The 15921-nt window shown below is 40.1% G+C and overlaps 1 protein-coding gene across 1 annotated transcript in view; it reads right to left on the bottom strand.

Moving 5' to 3' along the window:
- The window catches only part of Ppil4 (peptidylprolyl isomerase like 4), a 30538-nt gene extending 15290 nt beyond the window's left edge, over window positions 1–15248 (bottom strand). Inside the window, exons 1-10 of the mRNA XM_031380348.1 lie at window positions 15110–15248; window positions 12593–12660; window positions 12433–12497; window positions 10797–10914; window positions 10112–10254; window positions 8829–8925; window positions 7884–8000; window positions 7112–7236; window positions 3762–3828; window positions 863–974 (exon numbers count right to left, since the gene is read on the bottom strand). Of these exons, the coding sequence (XP_031236208.1) occupies window positions 863–974; window positions 3762–3828; window positions 7112–7236; window positions 7884–8000; window positions 8829–8925; window positions 10112–10254; window positions 10797–10914; window positions 12433–12497; window positions 12593–12660; window positions 15110–15227 (1030 nt within the window). The 5' untranslated portion in view covers window positions 15228–15248. The remainder of the gene's footprint in view (window positions 1–862; window positions 975–3761; window positions 3829–7111; window positions 7237–7883; window positions 8001–8828; window positions 8926–10111; window positions 10255–10796; window positions 10915–12432; window positions 12498–12592; window positions 12661–15109) is intronic.
- Between the last annotated feature and the right edge of the window lie 673 nt (window positions 15249–15921).

Raw genomic sequence — 15921 nt, 5'->3', positions numbered from 1 at the left:
AAAAAAAAAAAGCCACTGTTTTGTTGACATTCTGAATGCTTCTAAGTAAATACAATTTTTTATTAAAAAAAGAAAATTGTCTCAAATTTTTTTCAAAGTTTAAACTAAAAAAATATAACAATAAAATAATTTAAAAAATAAACTCATGTTCTAGCATATAACAGATCCAAACTTAAGTTTAGCATGCTTCTATCAAGGATTTACATGAAGGTATACAGCAACTGCAAGAAATATCACACATACAGAGTTAGCCCACAGAGAGCTTAGGCAATAAATGATGATATACACTCAATGGAAAACTAAGCAGCCACTGAGAAGAGCCCATATACTAGCAAAATACGCATATGAAATGATCTCCGAAGACACATTATCAATGGGGACTTCAAAACACTGAGTATATAATCTGCATTCTGTGAACTCTTCTTTTCTAAAAAACATGCATGTATACAAACAATGGCTGTAGAAAGAAGAGGCAACTGGTTACTTCCGGGAAGAGAAACTGAGTACAAAAGGAATGGAAGAGAATTTCACATTACAGCAGAAACAGTAAACTTTTTAAAAGTTTGTATCTAAAAGAACCAAATCACCAAATTGTCATAATTATTTCCTCAGTACATGTCTTCAATAGGTAATTTAAGTAACTTACAATATACGCAAATTTTAAAAAAGGTATTTTCACCCAATACATACACACACACATTCTAAATAGCAGCTTTATAAAATCCTAAATGACCTGAATTCTATTAACATTTTTATTAATTAACAGCACATAATTAAAGCACATGTATGCTCACACATGTGCATGCACCCGTACACCTCCCCCAAAAGCAGAACATAGGTATAAGGAGATAAGTCAACATACCTTTTCCTTTCCATTTAACCTTCGCAACAGACTGGCTGAAATCCACATGTATCCTCCTGTCATCTATAAGCACATTATCCATTTTGAAGAATGCTTTCTCACAGTCTTCTTCCTATTAGCGATTACAAAAACTCAAGCATGAATGTTTTCAGGAGAGATTTCTGCAGCTAGATCAAATACTATGAATACAAAAAGGCTGTTACTACTAAAACTAATATTCAAATACTTTTTTTTTTGGGGGGGGGGAGGATTTCGACAGAGGGTTTCTCTGTGAAGCCCTGGCTGTCTTGGAACTCACTCTGTAGACCAGGCTGGCCTCAAACTCAGATATCCACCTGCCTCTGCCTCCCAAGTGCTGGTTTAAAGGCATGCGCTACTACTGCCTGGCTCTCAAATACTTCTTATAAACCAGATATTAAATGTATTGCATCTACTATCTCAATTAACCCTGGTAATAACCTTTTGAGGCTCCATCTATTTATAATTTTCACTATCTCAAAACAACAAAACAAAACAAAAATGAAAAAAGTTAGAGGACTCACTCTCCCAGATGTCTAACATGAGCATGGTACCAGCACCTAGAACTAGACTTTAAGTACATACGAATGCCTGATTTATAACAAAGATGGTCCCATAGAGCTCTGGGAACAGGAAGAACTTTATTTTCAGTAGGGCTGGGTCACATGAGTATCCAAAGTCAGACAAATGAAATGCAATGCAGTCCACATCGGGCACAGACAAAACACAGACCCCAATGGAAACAATCTAATAAAATAGTTTATGAAAATAGTACAGAGGAAGGGCTGGTGACATGGTTCAGCGGGTAAGAGCACCGACTGCTCTTCCAAAGGTCCTGAGTTCAAATCTCAGCAACAACATGGTGACTCACAACCACCCATAATGAGATCTGATGCCCTCTTCTGGTGTGTCTGAAGACAGCTACAGTGTACTTGTGTATGATAATAAATAAATCTTTTTTAAAAAAAAAACCTGAATAGTGCCAGGCAGTAGTTGCGCATGAGTTCCAGGACAGCCAGGGCTATACAGAGAAACCCTGTCTTGAAAAACAAAAAACAAACAACAAAAATAAAAAAACAAACAAAAAACAAAACAAAACGAAAATAGTACAGAGGAGCAGCAGAGACAGGTGGCCCAGTAGGTTCTTGCATTTTGCTTTTTTTGGCTTTTTAGACCCATGTTTGGTTTCTAGCACCCATTAGCCCATAACCATCCTGAACTCCAATTTAAGTGAGTGCAGAGCTCTCTTATGGTCTACAAAGGCACCATACATGGTACACATGCATATATGTAGACAATACACTCATATAGATAAAATTAAAATAAATAAAGCTTAAAAAAGAATATAGAGAATATTCTCATGTCTTTAGAGTAAGCAGATTATTTTAGAGGCCATCTTGAGGAAATGTTGACAAATGAAACTAAATTAAAATTACTTTTATGTTTATCAAATGGGTAATCCACAGAACAGAAAATAGATCCATATGATATCTATTTTTAAAAAGAGCTTACATTTGTAACATATAAAGAGTTCCTAAAAGTCAGTAAAAGGCAGGAGACTCAGAAGGAAAGCAGGCGAGTAACTAATAAACTTGATGGCACAAAGGCAGAGTGAGGGAGCAGGAAATCTGGCATGGGTACTTCGTTTCAGGATGGAGTACATTTGGGCCAGTGAAATGGTTCAGCAAGTTGCTGTGCTTGCCACACACATCTAACAGCCTGGGTTTCATCCCTCAAACCAACAGAGAAAGGCAGATATACTGGCTCATCCATAGTCGCAGCACTCCCACAGCAATAAGATGGGAGGTAGAAACAGGAGACTCTTGGAAGCCTAGGGTCAGCTAGCTCTTCTGCAGCACAGCCTTAACAGAAACACCAGAAATCTTGCTTTAGAATAAGATGGAAGAATCAACTCCCAAAAGTTGTCCTCTGACCTTCAAATGTGGGCTGTCATATGTGTGTACCTCCCACATATTAATAACATTATTATTAAACTTAGATTTTGAGATTTTATTTTTTTATATGTATGAGTGTTGCCCTGAATGCATGTCTGTGCACTGTGAGAAACTCTGCTAATTAAGGTCAAAGTCTACTATTGACCTTCAGGGGCTCAGTGCATAACAGAGGACTAAGAGTTGTACATACTACACACAAAAAAAATGAGGTAATGTCTGACTTGATGCAAGCACTTGGCCAAACAAGCTATCATCACTAAGGCAGATGTAGCAGCACCTACCTGATGCAGCTCTCAGTGCACAGTAAGGAGGGAAAGCCTTGGGAAGAGGAGTTGAGTAAGTGAGCACTGCAGCAGCTGGCCAGTAATTGAGCCTACATCTTTTTGTTTGTTTTTTCCAGACAGGGTTTCTCTGTGTAGCACTGGCTGTCCTGGAACTCACTCTGTAGACCAGGCTGGTCTCTATAGATCCACCTGTCTCTGCCTCTGAAGTGCTGGGATTAAAGGCGTGCACCACCACTGCCCAGCTTGAGCCTACATCTTAGCGTTCCACCATTACTCTCTCTGGTACTCAGCTGTATAACTAACAGTATGTGAAGAACATTTTCTAACACAATTATGTTCAGGAAGCTTGCAGCTGAACTTACAGTAAACAAGCATTAGCATCAGTTGCTGTTGAATTTATTTCTAATGTAAAGTTAAAGTAGTTAATGTTCTTGGAAGCCTGATAAAAAGCACAGCCTTAGAAGCTGAAGAAAGCACTACAACTTTTCATCTTGCAGACTCCTTGGAGACAGGCAGGCTGGTGCAGGGGTACACACCCATAATCCCAGACACATGCAAGCAGGATGATAACTAGTATGAAATTAGCCAAGGCAAAAAGTAAGTAAGAAAAACCAGATCTGGTAGATTTACATTACGACATACCTTTTCAAATTCAATAAAGGCATAACAGAGGGACTCTCCTGTTTTCCAATCCCGGATAACTTCACAACTGAAAACAAAAAATGTTTTTAAAGTCATTTAAAAAAAGAAAGGAAGCAAAGAAACCGTTTGCTCTAATTCTCCACACCAGAATAAAATAATACTAAACACATAGAACTATATGGCTCCAAAGTTTTCAGTCCAATTCTATTTAAACACATACACACATAGCTTATCAATCCAGTAAGCTAATTATTTCAATTCTATTCCAAATACACAAACTAGGCTGGGGGTGAGAGTGGGGAGACTTCCTTTGAACAAAAATAAACTGCTAACTTATTTTCATTTTTAAATTATTTTATTTATTTTTACACTTATTTTTAGATTTCTGAGATAAGGACTTCTGGGTATTCCTGGCTGGTCACAAGGATCTACTATGTAGCCCTGGCTGGTCTGAACTCATTATGTAAACCAGGCTGGCCTTGACCACAGAGATCTCCCTGCTGCCGCCTCCCACGTACTCTGATTAAAAGCACAAGTCACCATGGTTTGGGCTTATGCTTTGGATTCTGAAGTAAATAAAGGCTCAAATTTAATACTGTAGGTACAGTTACCATACAGAACTAATTTACCGAATAATAACCAAGATGTGGAGATGAGAGCAGCTGGCCTGTCTCTCTCCATGTATCGTATGATATGATTTTAAAAACATTAAATGAGGGCTGGAGAGATGGCTCAGCAGTTAAGAGCGCCAACTGCTCTTCCAAAGGTCATGAGTTCAAATCCCAGCAACCACATGGTGGCTCACAACCATCCGTAATGAGATCTGATGCCCTCTTCTGGTGTGTCTGAAGGCAGCTACAGTGTACTTACATATAATAAATAAATCTTTAAAAAAAAAAAAAACATTAAATGAAAGGACATGCTAAACACAGCAAGCACGTGTTAACCAGTTAGAAAAGTCTCCTTACTGGTTCTGTATGTTTTTGCAATAATAATATGGGGAAGGGACCCATGAGATGGTTCAGAAAGGAAAGGCTCTGCTCCTGACACTGATGAGCTGAGATAACTCTCCAGCACCTACATGGAAGAAAGAGAGAACCATCTACTACAAGCTGTCCTCTGATCTCCATATGTACCCAATAAGTAAATGTATATATTTTCTAAAAAGCTAGTAACAAGATTATTTTTATAATGATGATGACAGTGATGATGATGATAAATGATGGTGATGGCCAGAGAGATGACTCTGGTTAAGAGCACTTGTTGCTCTGCCAAGGGACCCAAGTTCTATTCCCAGCAACCCAGTGGGCAACTCACAACTATCTATAACTCTAGTTCAGGGACCTGGTGCCCTCTTCTACCCTCCAAGGACATCTGTACACATGTGGCATATACTCACACAAGACACAGACACACACACAAGTACTTTTAAAAACAGTAATAAATATTTAAAATAAAATACTCGATGATAAAAAAATAATACAGGAAAAATTAATCAAAAGAAAAATTTTTTAAAGATTTATTTATTTAATTTATGTGTATGAGTACACTGTCACTCTTTTTAGACAGACCAGAAGAGAGCATCGGTTTCAATACAGATGGTTGTGAACCACCATGTGGTTGCTGGGGAATTGAACTCAGGACTTCTGGAAGAAGAGCATTTAGTATTCTTAACCAATGAGCCATCTTTCCAAGCCAAGAAAAAAATTATTTTAAATTAATTTATTTTTATTTTATGTCCATTGGTGTTTTGCCTGCATGTCTATCTATGCAAGGGTGTAGTTACAGGGAGTTGTGAGTCAGTATGTGGGTTCTAGGAGTTGAACCCAGGTCCTCTGGAAGAGCAGTCAGTGCTCTTAAACGCTAGGCATCTCTCCAGCTCAAGAAAAACAAATTTTACAGGGTGGTGGTGGCACACGCCTTTAATCCCAGCACTTGGGAGGCAGAGGCAGGCGGATTTCTGAGTTCAAGGCCAGCCTGATCTACAGAGTGAGTTCCAGGCCAGCCTGGGCTATACAGAGAAACCCTGTTTCGAAACAAACAAACAAAATTTTAATTGGGGTAGTCTGGTAGTTTATAAAATGCTTGCTCTGAAGGAGACCCAAGTATGAAATGATGTGAGCTTGTAATCACAGCACTAAAGAAGTAGAGACAGGTGGGTCCCTTGGACTCAAGTGTGACCAACCAGTATAGCCTACTTGAGAGCTCTAGCCAGCAAGAAATACTACCTCAAAAAAAAGGTAGATGACCCTTGAAGAAGACAACCAAGCTTGTCTTCTATATGCAAAATAAAAATACAACCCACAACAACAAACCACAATTTTTTATTTCTGAGACATGGCTACATGATAAGTTTAAACAATAAATAATAAATTTGGATAATTTCATTCTGACAGACTGCTGATAGTTTTAGAGCTGACTCATATTTCAGAAACTTACGCTGCCATATCTTAAAAGACTAGTATACACACATACACACACACACACACACACACACACACACACACACACACACACACACACACACACAGCTTAAATGAGGAAGTGTTTGCCAAGTATGCAAGAAGCCCATGGCTCAAAGCACAGAAGCACAGAGACTGAGTGTGGTGCCCACCTATAATCCTAGCACTCAGGAGGTGGAGGCAGAGGATCAGAAGGTTTAAAGTCATCCTTGGCTACATGATAAAAATTTTAAACAATAAATAATAAATTTGGATAACTTCATTTTGAAAGACTGCTGATAGTTTTAGGAGCTGAATTAAACGAGTAAGTATTTTAAATATTAAATAAGGTTGAGATTATTATAGTAGTAGTCTTAAACAGCTCAACTCATATGTTCTATTGTGAAATTTTGTGCTAGGAATTGAAGAATCACTCAAATACTAAATTAAATTAATGTGTGAAAGCACACTTCTCTTTCCAACTGTGGGAACATTTACTTGTAAAATCAGCAGTATGAATTCACCAAAGGAGATGGGACTATGTCTCAGAGGTAGAGAACTTGCTTGACATGCATGAGGACGAAGGTTTGATCCCCAGCCCTACAAAAAAATAAAATACAATAAAACAAAGTAAACTTAAAAATTCACTCACAATTGACAAACTCACCATAAATGTGTAACTAAAAAAACCTCTGCTGAATGTGGTGGCATGTGGCTTTAAGTCTTAACACTCAGGAAGCAGAGGTAGGCAGATCTTGAGTTCAAGCCCACTATGTGGCAAGTTGCTGGCCAGTCAAAACTACATAATAAGACCCTGTTCCAAAAAGACAAAACATAAAACAAACACCCACACCAATCAATTAATTGGTTGATACTTCCAAATTTCTCTTTTACTAGTCCTGGGATTACCTTCTTATTGGCCCAAATCTTGAGAATATTATCTCCAAGTCCTCATCTGTGGTCACTGGATTCAATTTACACACAAACAGCACATTTTCTGGAGGCTTAATATCTGCATCAGGTAAGTCTCCCACCTAAAGTTACAAATAATCAAGCATACAAATCAATTCCTTTAGTTTCTATTCCAAATATTTTTATCCAAGCCACAACACTAATAATTCCTAAACCATCTAAATTTATACAATGAACTATACGTTCAGGATGAAACTGTATCTGTGTCTGTGTGTCTGTGAATGTGGGCATGTGCATGCTATGGTGTCAGAGGACAGTGACAAGAATGGGCTCTGTCCTTTTACCATGTGGGTTCTGGTGATCCAACTCAGGTCACCAGGCATATCAGCAAGTGTCTTTACTCACCTCCTCACCTTAATCTTTCTCTTTTTTAAAACAGCACTCAGTAATTTATAGAAAAACAGAACCAATCTATTTATTTTCATATTATTGTGTCCTACAAAACGTAATCCAAGACAGGCAGTAGTGGCACACACCTCTGATCCCAGCACTCAGGGGGCAAAGGCAGGTGGATCTCCAAGTCTAAGGCCATCTTGGTCTATAGGGTGAGTTCTAGGACAGACAGGGCTATACAGAGAAACCCTGTCTCAAACACCCCCGCGCCCCCCCAAAAAAAGTAATCCAGAAAAAATTTTTTACTAGTTTATTTTCACAAAAGCAGATAAACTCCCAAATATGTGTTATGTAAGTTACATAACAATTATCTCACCATCTCTAAGAGAATAGCTTGAGTTTTAGCCTCTTTTTCTGCCTTTATTTCTTCTACTTCTTCAGCTGATCTTCCTTTGAAGTCATCAATTTCTTCATCTGCTCCTATTCGACCACTCTGTAATATGGAAGTTAGAACTCTGAGAATCATGGAAGACATCATATTTTACTCTTAGCCTATCAGACATAATAGAATAGAAATTTATAAACACCTGGGCATTCATTTAAATTAATTCTACTTGCCAGACTTAGATTTGGAGTGATTATAAAAATCAAAAGAAATATTTATATAATTACTATTATCCAACTAAGTGTTCAGTAGAAAAGATAATTTTAGAATTAAATTCCAAACTATCAAAAATTCAGCTTTGAGAAAGCCTAGTAAATAGCTTTGAGAAAGCCTAGTAAATGTATACTTTAAATGCCTGAGAGAATGTTCTCTGTAGTCCACAGAAATGGTTAGGTCTAACCTGGCTCCAGAATATCCCCACTGAAAAAGTGTTTTACAAGACAGTCATTCAGTTTGACCCTAAGGCTATTCTCCTAGGATTAGGAGAAAGAGAAACCTCCAAAGCACTGCTTATATAAAGTTTCAGAACTGAGACTCCTGGTGCAATAGGAACTAAAGAGCGAAATTAAGGAAATAATGAATCAGCTACAAAAATAACCACCTCTATGGGTGAGAAAGAAATTCTAAACTTGCTCTGTGTGTAATAGATCAAACAAGATAAGCAATAGAAAGAAATGTCTTAATATACCTGTACAAGAAGGTGCTACTAGCTAGGGGGGTGGTGAACTCTTTAATCCTAGCATGAGAAGAAGCAGGCAGATCTCTACGAATCTGAGGCCAGGCTGGTCTCCACAGCAAAATTCTAAGCCAGCCAGAGTTACACAGACTCTCTCTCAAAAGAAAAGAAATGAACAATGCCACCAAGGTGCTACTTACATCTAATTGTTCCTTTGTAGGTTCTGGTGATCGATCAGGAATTAGTAAATCAGGAGGGTCATCAAAGGGATCATCTAAAATCACTGTATGATTTATCCTTACAAAACAAATCCAAGTCAAATGTTACGTTTATTTCAGAATCCATACTTTTTTCATAGACTTTAGCATATAAGTATTTCTACTGCCCAAAGACTCCTCCACAGGGCTTGGGAATTACTGACCTATAGTATACTTTTATAATGAACAGCACTGTATTCCCTCTGACCTTGGTGCTCTGCATGACTTTATGATGTAAAGTAAGCCTGGCATGATGGCTGGCACCTGTAATCCCCAGCACTCAGGAGGTTGAAGGAAGAGAATCCCAAGTCTGAGGTCAGCCTGAGCTAGAGAGTGAGTTCCAGTAAAGCTGGGCTACAGAGTGAGACCCTGTCTCCAAACACACACATGAAAAACTAAACAGAGAAAGAAAAAGTAAATGCCTAAACCTTGCTACTTGTACCCTATTTTTTTAAATAATCTGCCTTTAAAAAAATAAACTGATGCAAGAGTAATTCTAATCAATTAGTACAAAAGAAAAATATAAAAGCTCCTTTTCACAAGGATTCTAATGATCTCATATTAATTCACATTTTGAATTATTAACTAGTTGTGATGGTTAATTTTAATTGTCAATGTGGCAGAATCTGGAAACTCCTGGAAAGGGAGTCTAGATTAAAGTGACCTGTAGAATGCCTGTGAAGGAACTGCTGAACAGAGCTGATGTACCCTGACCATGGGAAGCACCATTTGGTGGGCTGGACCCTGGACTGAATGAGGAGGAGGGAGCTGTACCCAAGCACTCCTCGGCTCTGTTCCATCCCTGTGGATGCAATGTAACTCGCTGACTCAATTGTCATTTTAACTACCCTACTACAGCCTGGAGCTGTGAGCTGAAGCAAACCCTTTCCTCCTTAAGTTACTTATGCCAGACTAATTCACTGAAAATAAAAGAAACTGCCGAGTAGTGGTGGGGCATGCCTTTAATTCCAGCACTTGGGAGGCAGAGGCATGCAGATTTCTGAGTTCAAGGCCAGCCTGGTCTACAGAGTGAGTTCTAGGACAGCCAGGGCTACACAGAGAAACCGTCTCGAAAAACCAAAAAGAAAAGAAAAGAAAAGGAAAGGAAAGGAAAGAAACTGAGACATTAGTCTATGTGTAGAAATCTCGCTCATGTCATGTCAGTACATGTTCAATACCAAGTGTTAAAACATTCAAGTATATTAAGAGAGTAAAGCTAATCTCACCTGATATCTTGATATGGCACAAAATCCTTGTCCACAAAGGTCTCATTGATTTTCTTAACTATGTCCATGCCTTCTGTCACTTCGCCAAACACTGTATGAACACCATCAAGGTAATCTAAATTTTCTCCTGTAGTAATAAGAAACTAGACCAAAAGGCACATAATAAATATTTGAAAACATATATAACTCTGAAATCACTTAGAACTATAAAAACCACAAAACCAAGACTCTAAATTTACTTTATCAATTCTTGTATACTTATTTTTAAAACTAAATAAAAAACGGATTATGTTTATGTCAACAGGTACAAAGTTGTTCCCCTGATAGCTTAAAATACTTCAACAAGACGGGTGTGGTGGCACACCACATGTATACAGTGCTCACAGAAGCCAAAAGAGGCAATTAGATGTCCTGGAATTGGAGTCCCAAAGCATTGTGAGCCATCATGTGGGTGCTGGGAATTAAGCTAGAAACTCTGGAAAAGGAGTTAGTGCTTTTAACCACTGAGCCACCTGCCCCAACCCAACCCCAGCACTTTTAATGTGGAAAAGAAATAATTTGACATTTCCCCTAAAAAATGTCTTAAATATATTTTCTCATTACTGAATAACTTGAAAAGGTAACTTCATAGGCTCCCTCCAGTTCTTCATGCCTAAGCAAAGCTCATCTCCATCCACGTCCTAACCTGAGATCCATGCTGATCACTGCCATTGTTCACCATGGACACAGTGCCTTTCTTCTTGTGCTTTATCCTTGGCACCTTTTCTGCCTCAAAAAAGCTTGCTTGATCACCATACAGTTGTCTGAAAGTATACAATAAAGTTATAAAATTTCAATATTCTCAAAATGAAACACAGAGGTACTGCGAATGTGTCTTTATAAATACCCGACTGATCCAAATATCCCTTCTTTTTCCTTATAGATATTCTGGGAACTTAGGGAGCCCCTGTAGAGTTTGAGTCATATTTTAATGTGATAACTGAACCACCACTGCCTGGAAGATTGTAACAAGTGTGAAAACAGCATGGGCAATACAGTGAATTACAGGACAGCCTGGACTAGAGTGAGAATCTGGCTCATGAAACCAAATCAATAATGACTGAGATGGGTGTGATGATGCCCATCTATAATCTAACTCTTAGGAGGCTAAGGCATAAGAATCTTGAGTCTGGCCAGGTGGTGGTTATTCCCAGCACTTGGGAAGCAAAGGAAGGCAGATCAGTGAGTTCAAAATCAGCCTGGTCTACAGAATGAATTCCAGGCTAGCCAGGAATAGAGACATCCTCTCTCTCAAAAAAACAAAACAAAACAAAACAAAAATCTGAGTCAGAGCCAAGCACAAGCTTGATGGTGAATTCCAGATTAATCTGGGCTACAGACTAATACCCTGTGTCTCAAAAGCAATCAATACAAGAATAGATAAAAATAGAGGGTAGGGGTATATAGCTCAGTTGGTTCAATGTATGTTTACTATACAGAAACTGTGGGTTTTACACTGTAAAACAGGTGTAATGGTGCATGCCTCTAATCTCAGTACGAGGAAAATGGAGGTAGGAGGATCAGTTTAAGCCCATTCTCAGCTTGGTAGGGACTGAGTTTAAGATCAACTTGGGTTACATGAGATCTTGCCTCTAAATACACACACACACACACACACACACACACACACACACACAAACACATACACATACACACAGACACGCACGCACACACGGACACATACATGCACATATATACACACAGTCCTGCCTGCTTGTTCTTTTATCAACTTGACAGATGTTAGAGTTAGTTATCTGGGAAGAGGACCCTCAATTAGAAAATGGCTCCGCTGGGCAGTGGTGGCACATGCCTTTAATCTCAGCACTTGGGAGGCAGAGGCAGGCGGATTTCTGAGTTTAAGGCCAGCCTGGTCTACAGAGTGAGTTCCAGGACAGCCAGGGCTATACAGAGAAACCCTGTCTCAAAAAAACAAAAACAAAAAAAAGAAAATGGCTCCATCAGATTGCCTGTAGGCAAGTATACAGAACATTTTCTTGATTAATGATTGATGTAAGAGGGCTCAGTCCACACAGGGTCAGTGCCACTCTGGCAAGTAGTTCCGTGTTGTATAAGAAAGTATACTGAGCAAGCCACGAGGAGCAAGTCAGGAAGAAGTGTTACTTCATGGCTTCTGCTTCAGTTCTGTCTTAAGTTCCTGTCCTGACTTCCTTTAGTAAATGTCACCTGCAAGGAATAAGCCCTCCCCCTTCCAGTTTCTTTTGATCACAGTGTTTCATTATAGCAATAGAAGCCCTAACTGAAATGCATGCATAGGAGCTTACCCAAATACAGACTCTCCCCCACGGCCAGTCCCTGTGGGATCTCCTGTTTGTATGATAAAGTCCCTCTAGAATACATAAAAATATACAAAATTCCTTGTTAATTCGCAGTTTGCTACATGTCTCCAATAACTAAGAGCATGATTAATACCTACCAACTCACCTGTACATTGTGTATGAGGCAATAGTTGTAATATTTTATTTTGCACAGCTTCAAAAAATTCAAGCAAGCTGAAAGAAAGTTGAAACTAAATTACAGGAAAGCAAAAACTCAGTTTTAGGTAAATTAGTAATAGTATAATTAGTACAATTTAATCTAACTGCATTTTTATTAAAAGAAAAACAAAAAGTTCTGTGAGCTGGAAATTTTAGGATGGGAGCCTTGCCAAGGAAATGTATCACTAGGGACAAGCTCACCCTACTTCTGGTTCATGCTCCCTGCTTGGTGTGCTGTGCTAAAGATGTGATCTCACAGCTGCCTAATCCAGCCTAAAGCTGTCGTGTCTGCCCCAACATTATGAACTGTACCTCTGGAACCACAATCCAAAATAAATGTTTCCATAACTCACTTTCTGGTCACACTGTTTTGTCACACCAACAGAAGAATAACTAATACAGCCTTCTAGATGTTTGGCACTGGCATCACAAACATCACTAAATTATAGCTCATGCCCTTGAAGAATTCATGCTAGATACATGCTAACAAGCTCTTACAGCACTAAGAAACCACATAGAAAGTAAAATACATGAGGCTCCTTGACCTCGGTAAATTTCTATTTATGGAACTAGGGTCATAACCAGATATGATGTCATATGCCTGAGAAGAATCAGAACCATGAATTTAAAACTAGTGTGGGATATACAATAAAACAGTCTCAAAAACAGAAAAAAACCAATACAACAAAGGTCCTCACAACTAAACATGAAATAATGACACTAGGCATTTCTAATAATACTGTCAATATTATTTAAGTAGTTATATATACATAACTATTACACACACCCATTTGGTTTCTCCAGACCGGGTTTTTCTATGCAGACCTTCATGAATTTGTGGCCAGCCTGGCCTAGCCTACAGAGTGAATTCCAAGACAACCAGGGCAGATGCTGTACGAGACTTTTTTCTTTTTCTTTTTCTTCAAGACAGAGTCTCTCTTTGTAGCCCTGGCTGAACTCACCCTGTAGACTAGGATGGCCTTGAACTCAGAGATCCACCTACTTCTGCCTCCTGGGTATCCGGATTAAAGGCATGTGCTACCACTGCCCAGCTTGTACCAGGTTCTTAAGATAATGGAGATATTAAGGTACAGTTCCTGCTCTCCTTGCAGCACATCACTGGGAGGAGACAATCATGCACATTGTTCTAGGACAGTAAGTACATGTTCTAATAAAATGAGTGCTGTTGTGATTTATAAAACCATTGCACACAAAACAGAAGAAACAGACTAACTGAAGCTGATCTTCAGAGTGTTGCACAGAAGAGCTCAAGCTTTAGTTGAGCTCTTCATAAACATATATGGAGTCAGGAAGTAAAGTTCTCAGTAGGACAGGAGTGGAGGAGTGTTGGCATTGGCAACAGTAAGAATATGGAATGCTGCAACAGAAAGCGAAGTACTTGTTTTGGGGGGGGGGAGAAAGAGTTGAGCATTGGAGAAGGTGTACATGGCAGGAGCCATTCCCTGTGTGTAGTACTGCAGCTTCTTTCATTCTATGGTAATCTCTGTATTCCCCGGGAGAAGGACACTGATTGTAGCTAATCTCTCCTAGTTTCCTGATTCTCCCAATGGATACATTCTCCACACAGCTGCCTAGTATCTCTCCAAGGCAAGTGTGACATCCTGCTCCTGAAGCCTTCAAAGTCTGTGACCATCAACATGGCACAGAGGACTTATTAAGGACCTGGCCTACCAGTATTTGGCCTGACTGGAAGTCAGTGGCAGCTATTTCATTCCACATACCAATTCGTTCCAGCCATGCCAGATTTCTTGCTATTACCAGAAAAACTCCAAAAAAACTGCTGAACACTCATCACTGAAAAAGGTTTTTTACGTGGCTTCTTCCCACGTCTCTGTTTTGTATAGCAATGTGCAAATCCTTCTTCTAGGGCTCTAAGTTAAAATTGGAGCCTGCTTTGCCCTTCCTCAATGGACAGTCAGACGTCTAAACTCTGCCACACTGGCAGACACCAGGTGTCATGTAACCAGGAGGAATACAACGGCCACCTTCCTGAAAACCAGACCCACACTACCTGCTTTCAACACGACAAATGATGTCACGTCAAGCCATATTTAACCCTTTCTTTACCTTTCACATGTAAAGAAAGCACAGCATAGCTATGATAGCTATGGGTATCGCCTATGCAGGCCCCTCACCCAGACCCACACGCCAAAGTCCTTCACACATACACACACAAACACACACACACACGTCACACGGCCTCACCCAGGCCCACACGCCAAAGTCCTTCACACATATACACACAAACACACAAAAACACACACACTCGCGCGCGCGCCACACGACCTTACCCAGACCCACTCGCCAAAGTCCCTCACGCATACACACACGCACAGAGCCAAGGCCCACTATGAAACAGAGCTCCAGCCAGAAACAGCGAAGAAAAGGGAACTTGAGCAGCGGGCTCACGACCCCGCCAGGTCGCGAAGGCCTCAAGCCTCACCACGTGGACGCTCTTCGGTGTACAAATCGATGACCACGTCTCCCAGAGTGGTCTCCAAGAGAACCGCCATGGCGCCGGCTTCTTCGCAGGAAGACACCCCCGGCATTGACAGGCGCATGCGCAGCCTGCGCGCGTCTACGCCTTACGTCACGATCTGTGCGACGGCTCTGGCGTCACCCGCGGGCACCGTCGCCCACCTTGGAGGCGCAATTTCCGGCAGGCTGGTGGGCGGGCCATTTGGCCCGAGCCGTGGTATCCGGTGCCTGCTGTCTTCCGGCAGTGGAGGCTGTTTGAAGACACCCCTTCGCGCTTGGTGGCCCGTATAAAGGCCTGTATCTCAAGAGAGCCGTTCCACAGGAATAGCGTAGCCATCCGAAAGCTGAGAGGCCTCCAAGCCCGCGGTGTATCTTCCCTTGCCTTTGTAAGAGGTTGCCTTGCGGTTTCCATAGTCTCTCCATCAAAATCGCCAGGCCGGAGGCATCGTTTGCTGCCTGAAAAGGTGATTTTTGGTTTGGGGTTTTTCTTGTCGTATTTTTGAACATGCTAGTATGTGTAGGTCAGAACTGGACATGGTTTAACAGCACAGAGGTTTTATGCAACAAATTAGAATACAAAGGCTTAGAATACTAAAGTCTTACGTTGGAGATATATAATAAAAACTACCGGTTTTTGAATGCTAACATGTTTCCATGTTTTATTACACTCTTTTCTTTTTTTCGAGACAGGGTATTACATTCTTTTCTAATCAAGCATATTATTCACGTTTATGTCGTTTTAATGTATACTTGTGAAAATCAGAGATATGCTATGAC

The sequence above is a fragment of the Mastomys coucha genome, unplaced genomic scaffold, assembly GCF_008632895.1.
Source record: "Mastomys coucha isolate ucsf_1 unplaced genomic scaffold, UCSF_Mcou_1 pScaffold2, whole genome shotgun sequence".
Taxonomy (NCBI): Eukaryota; Metazoa; Chordata; class Mammalia; order Rodentia; family Muridae; genus Mastomys; species Mastomys coucha.
The sequence above is the reverse complement of the archived record's forward strand: the minus strand, read 5'-3'. Positions and strand labels throughout refer to the sequence as shown.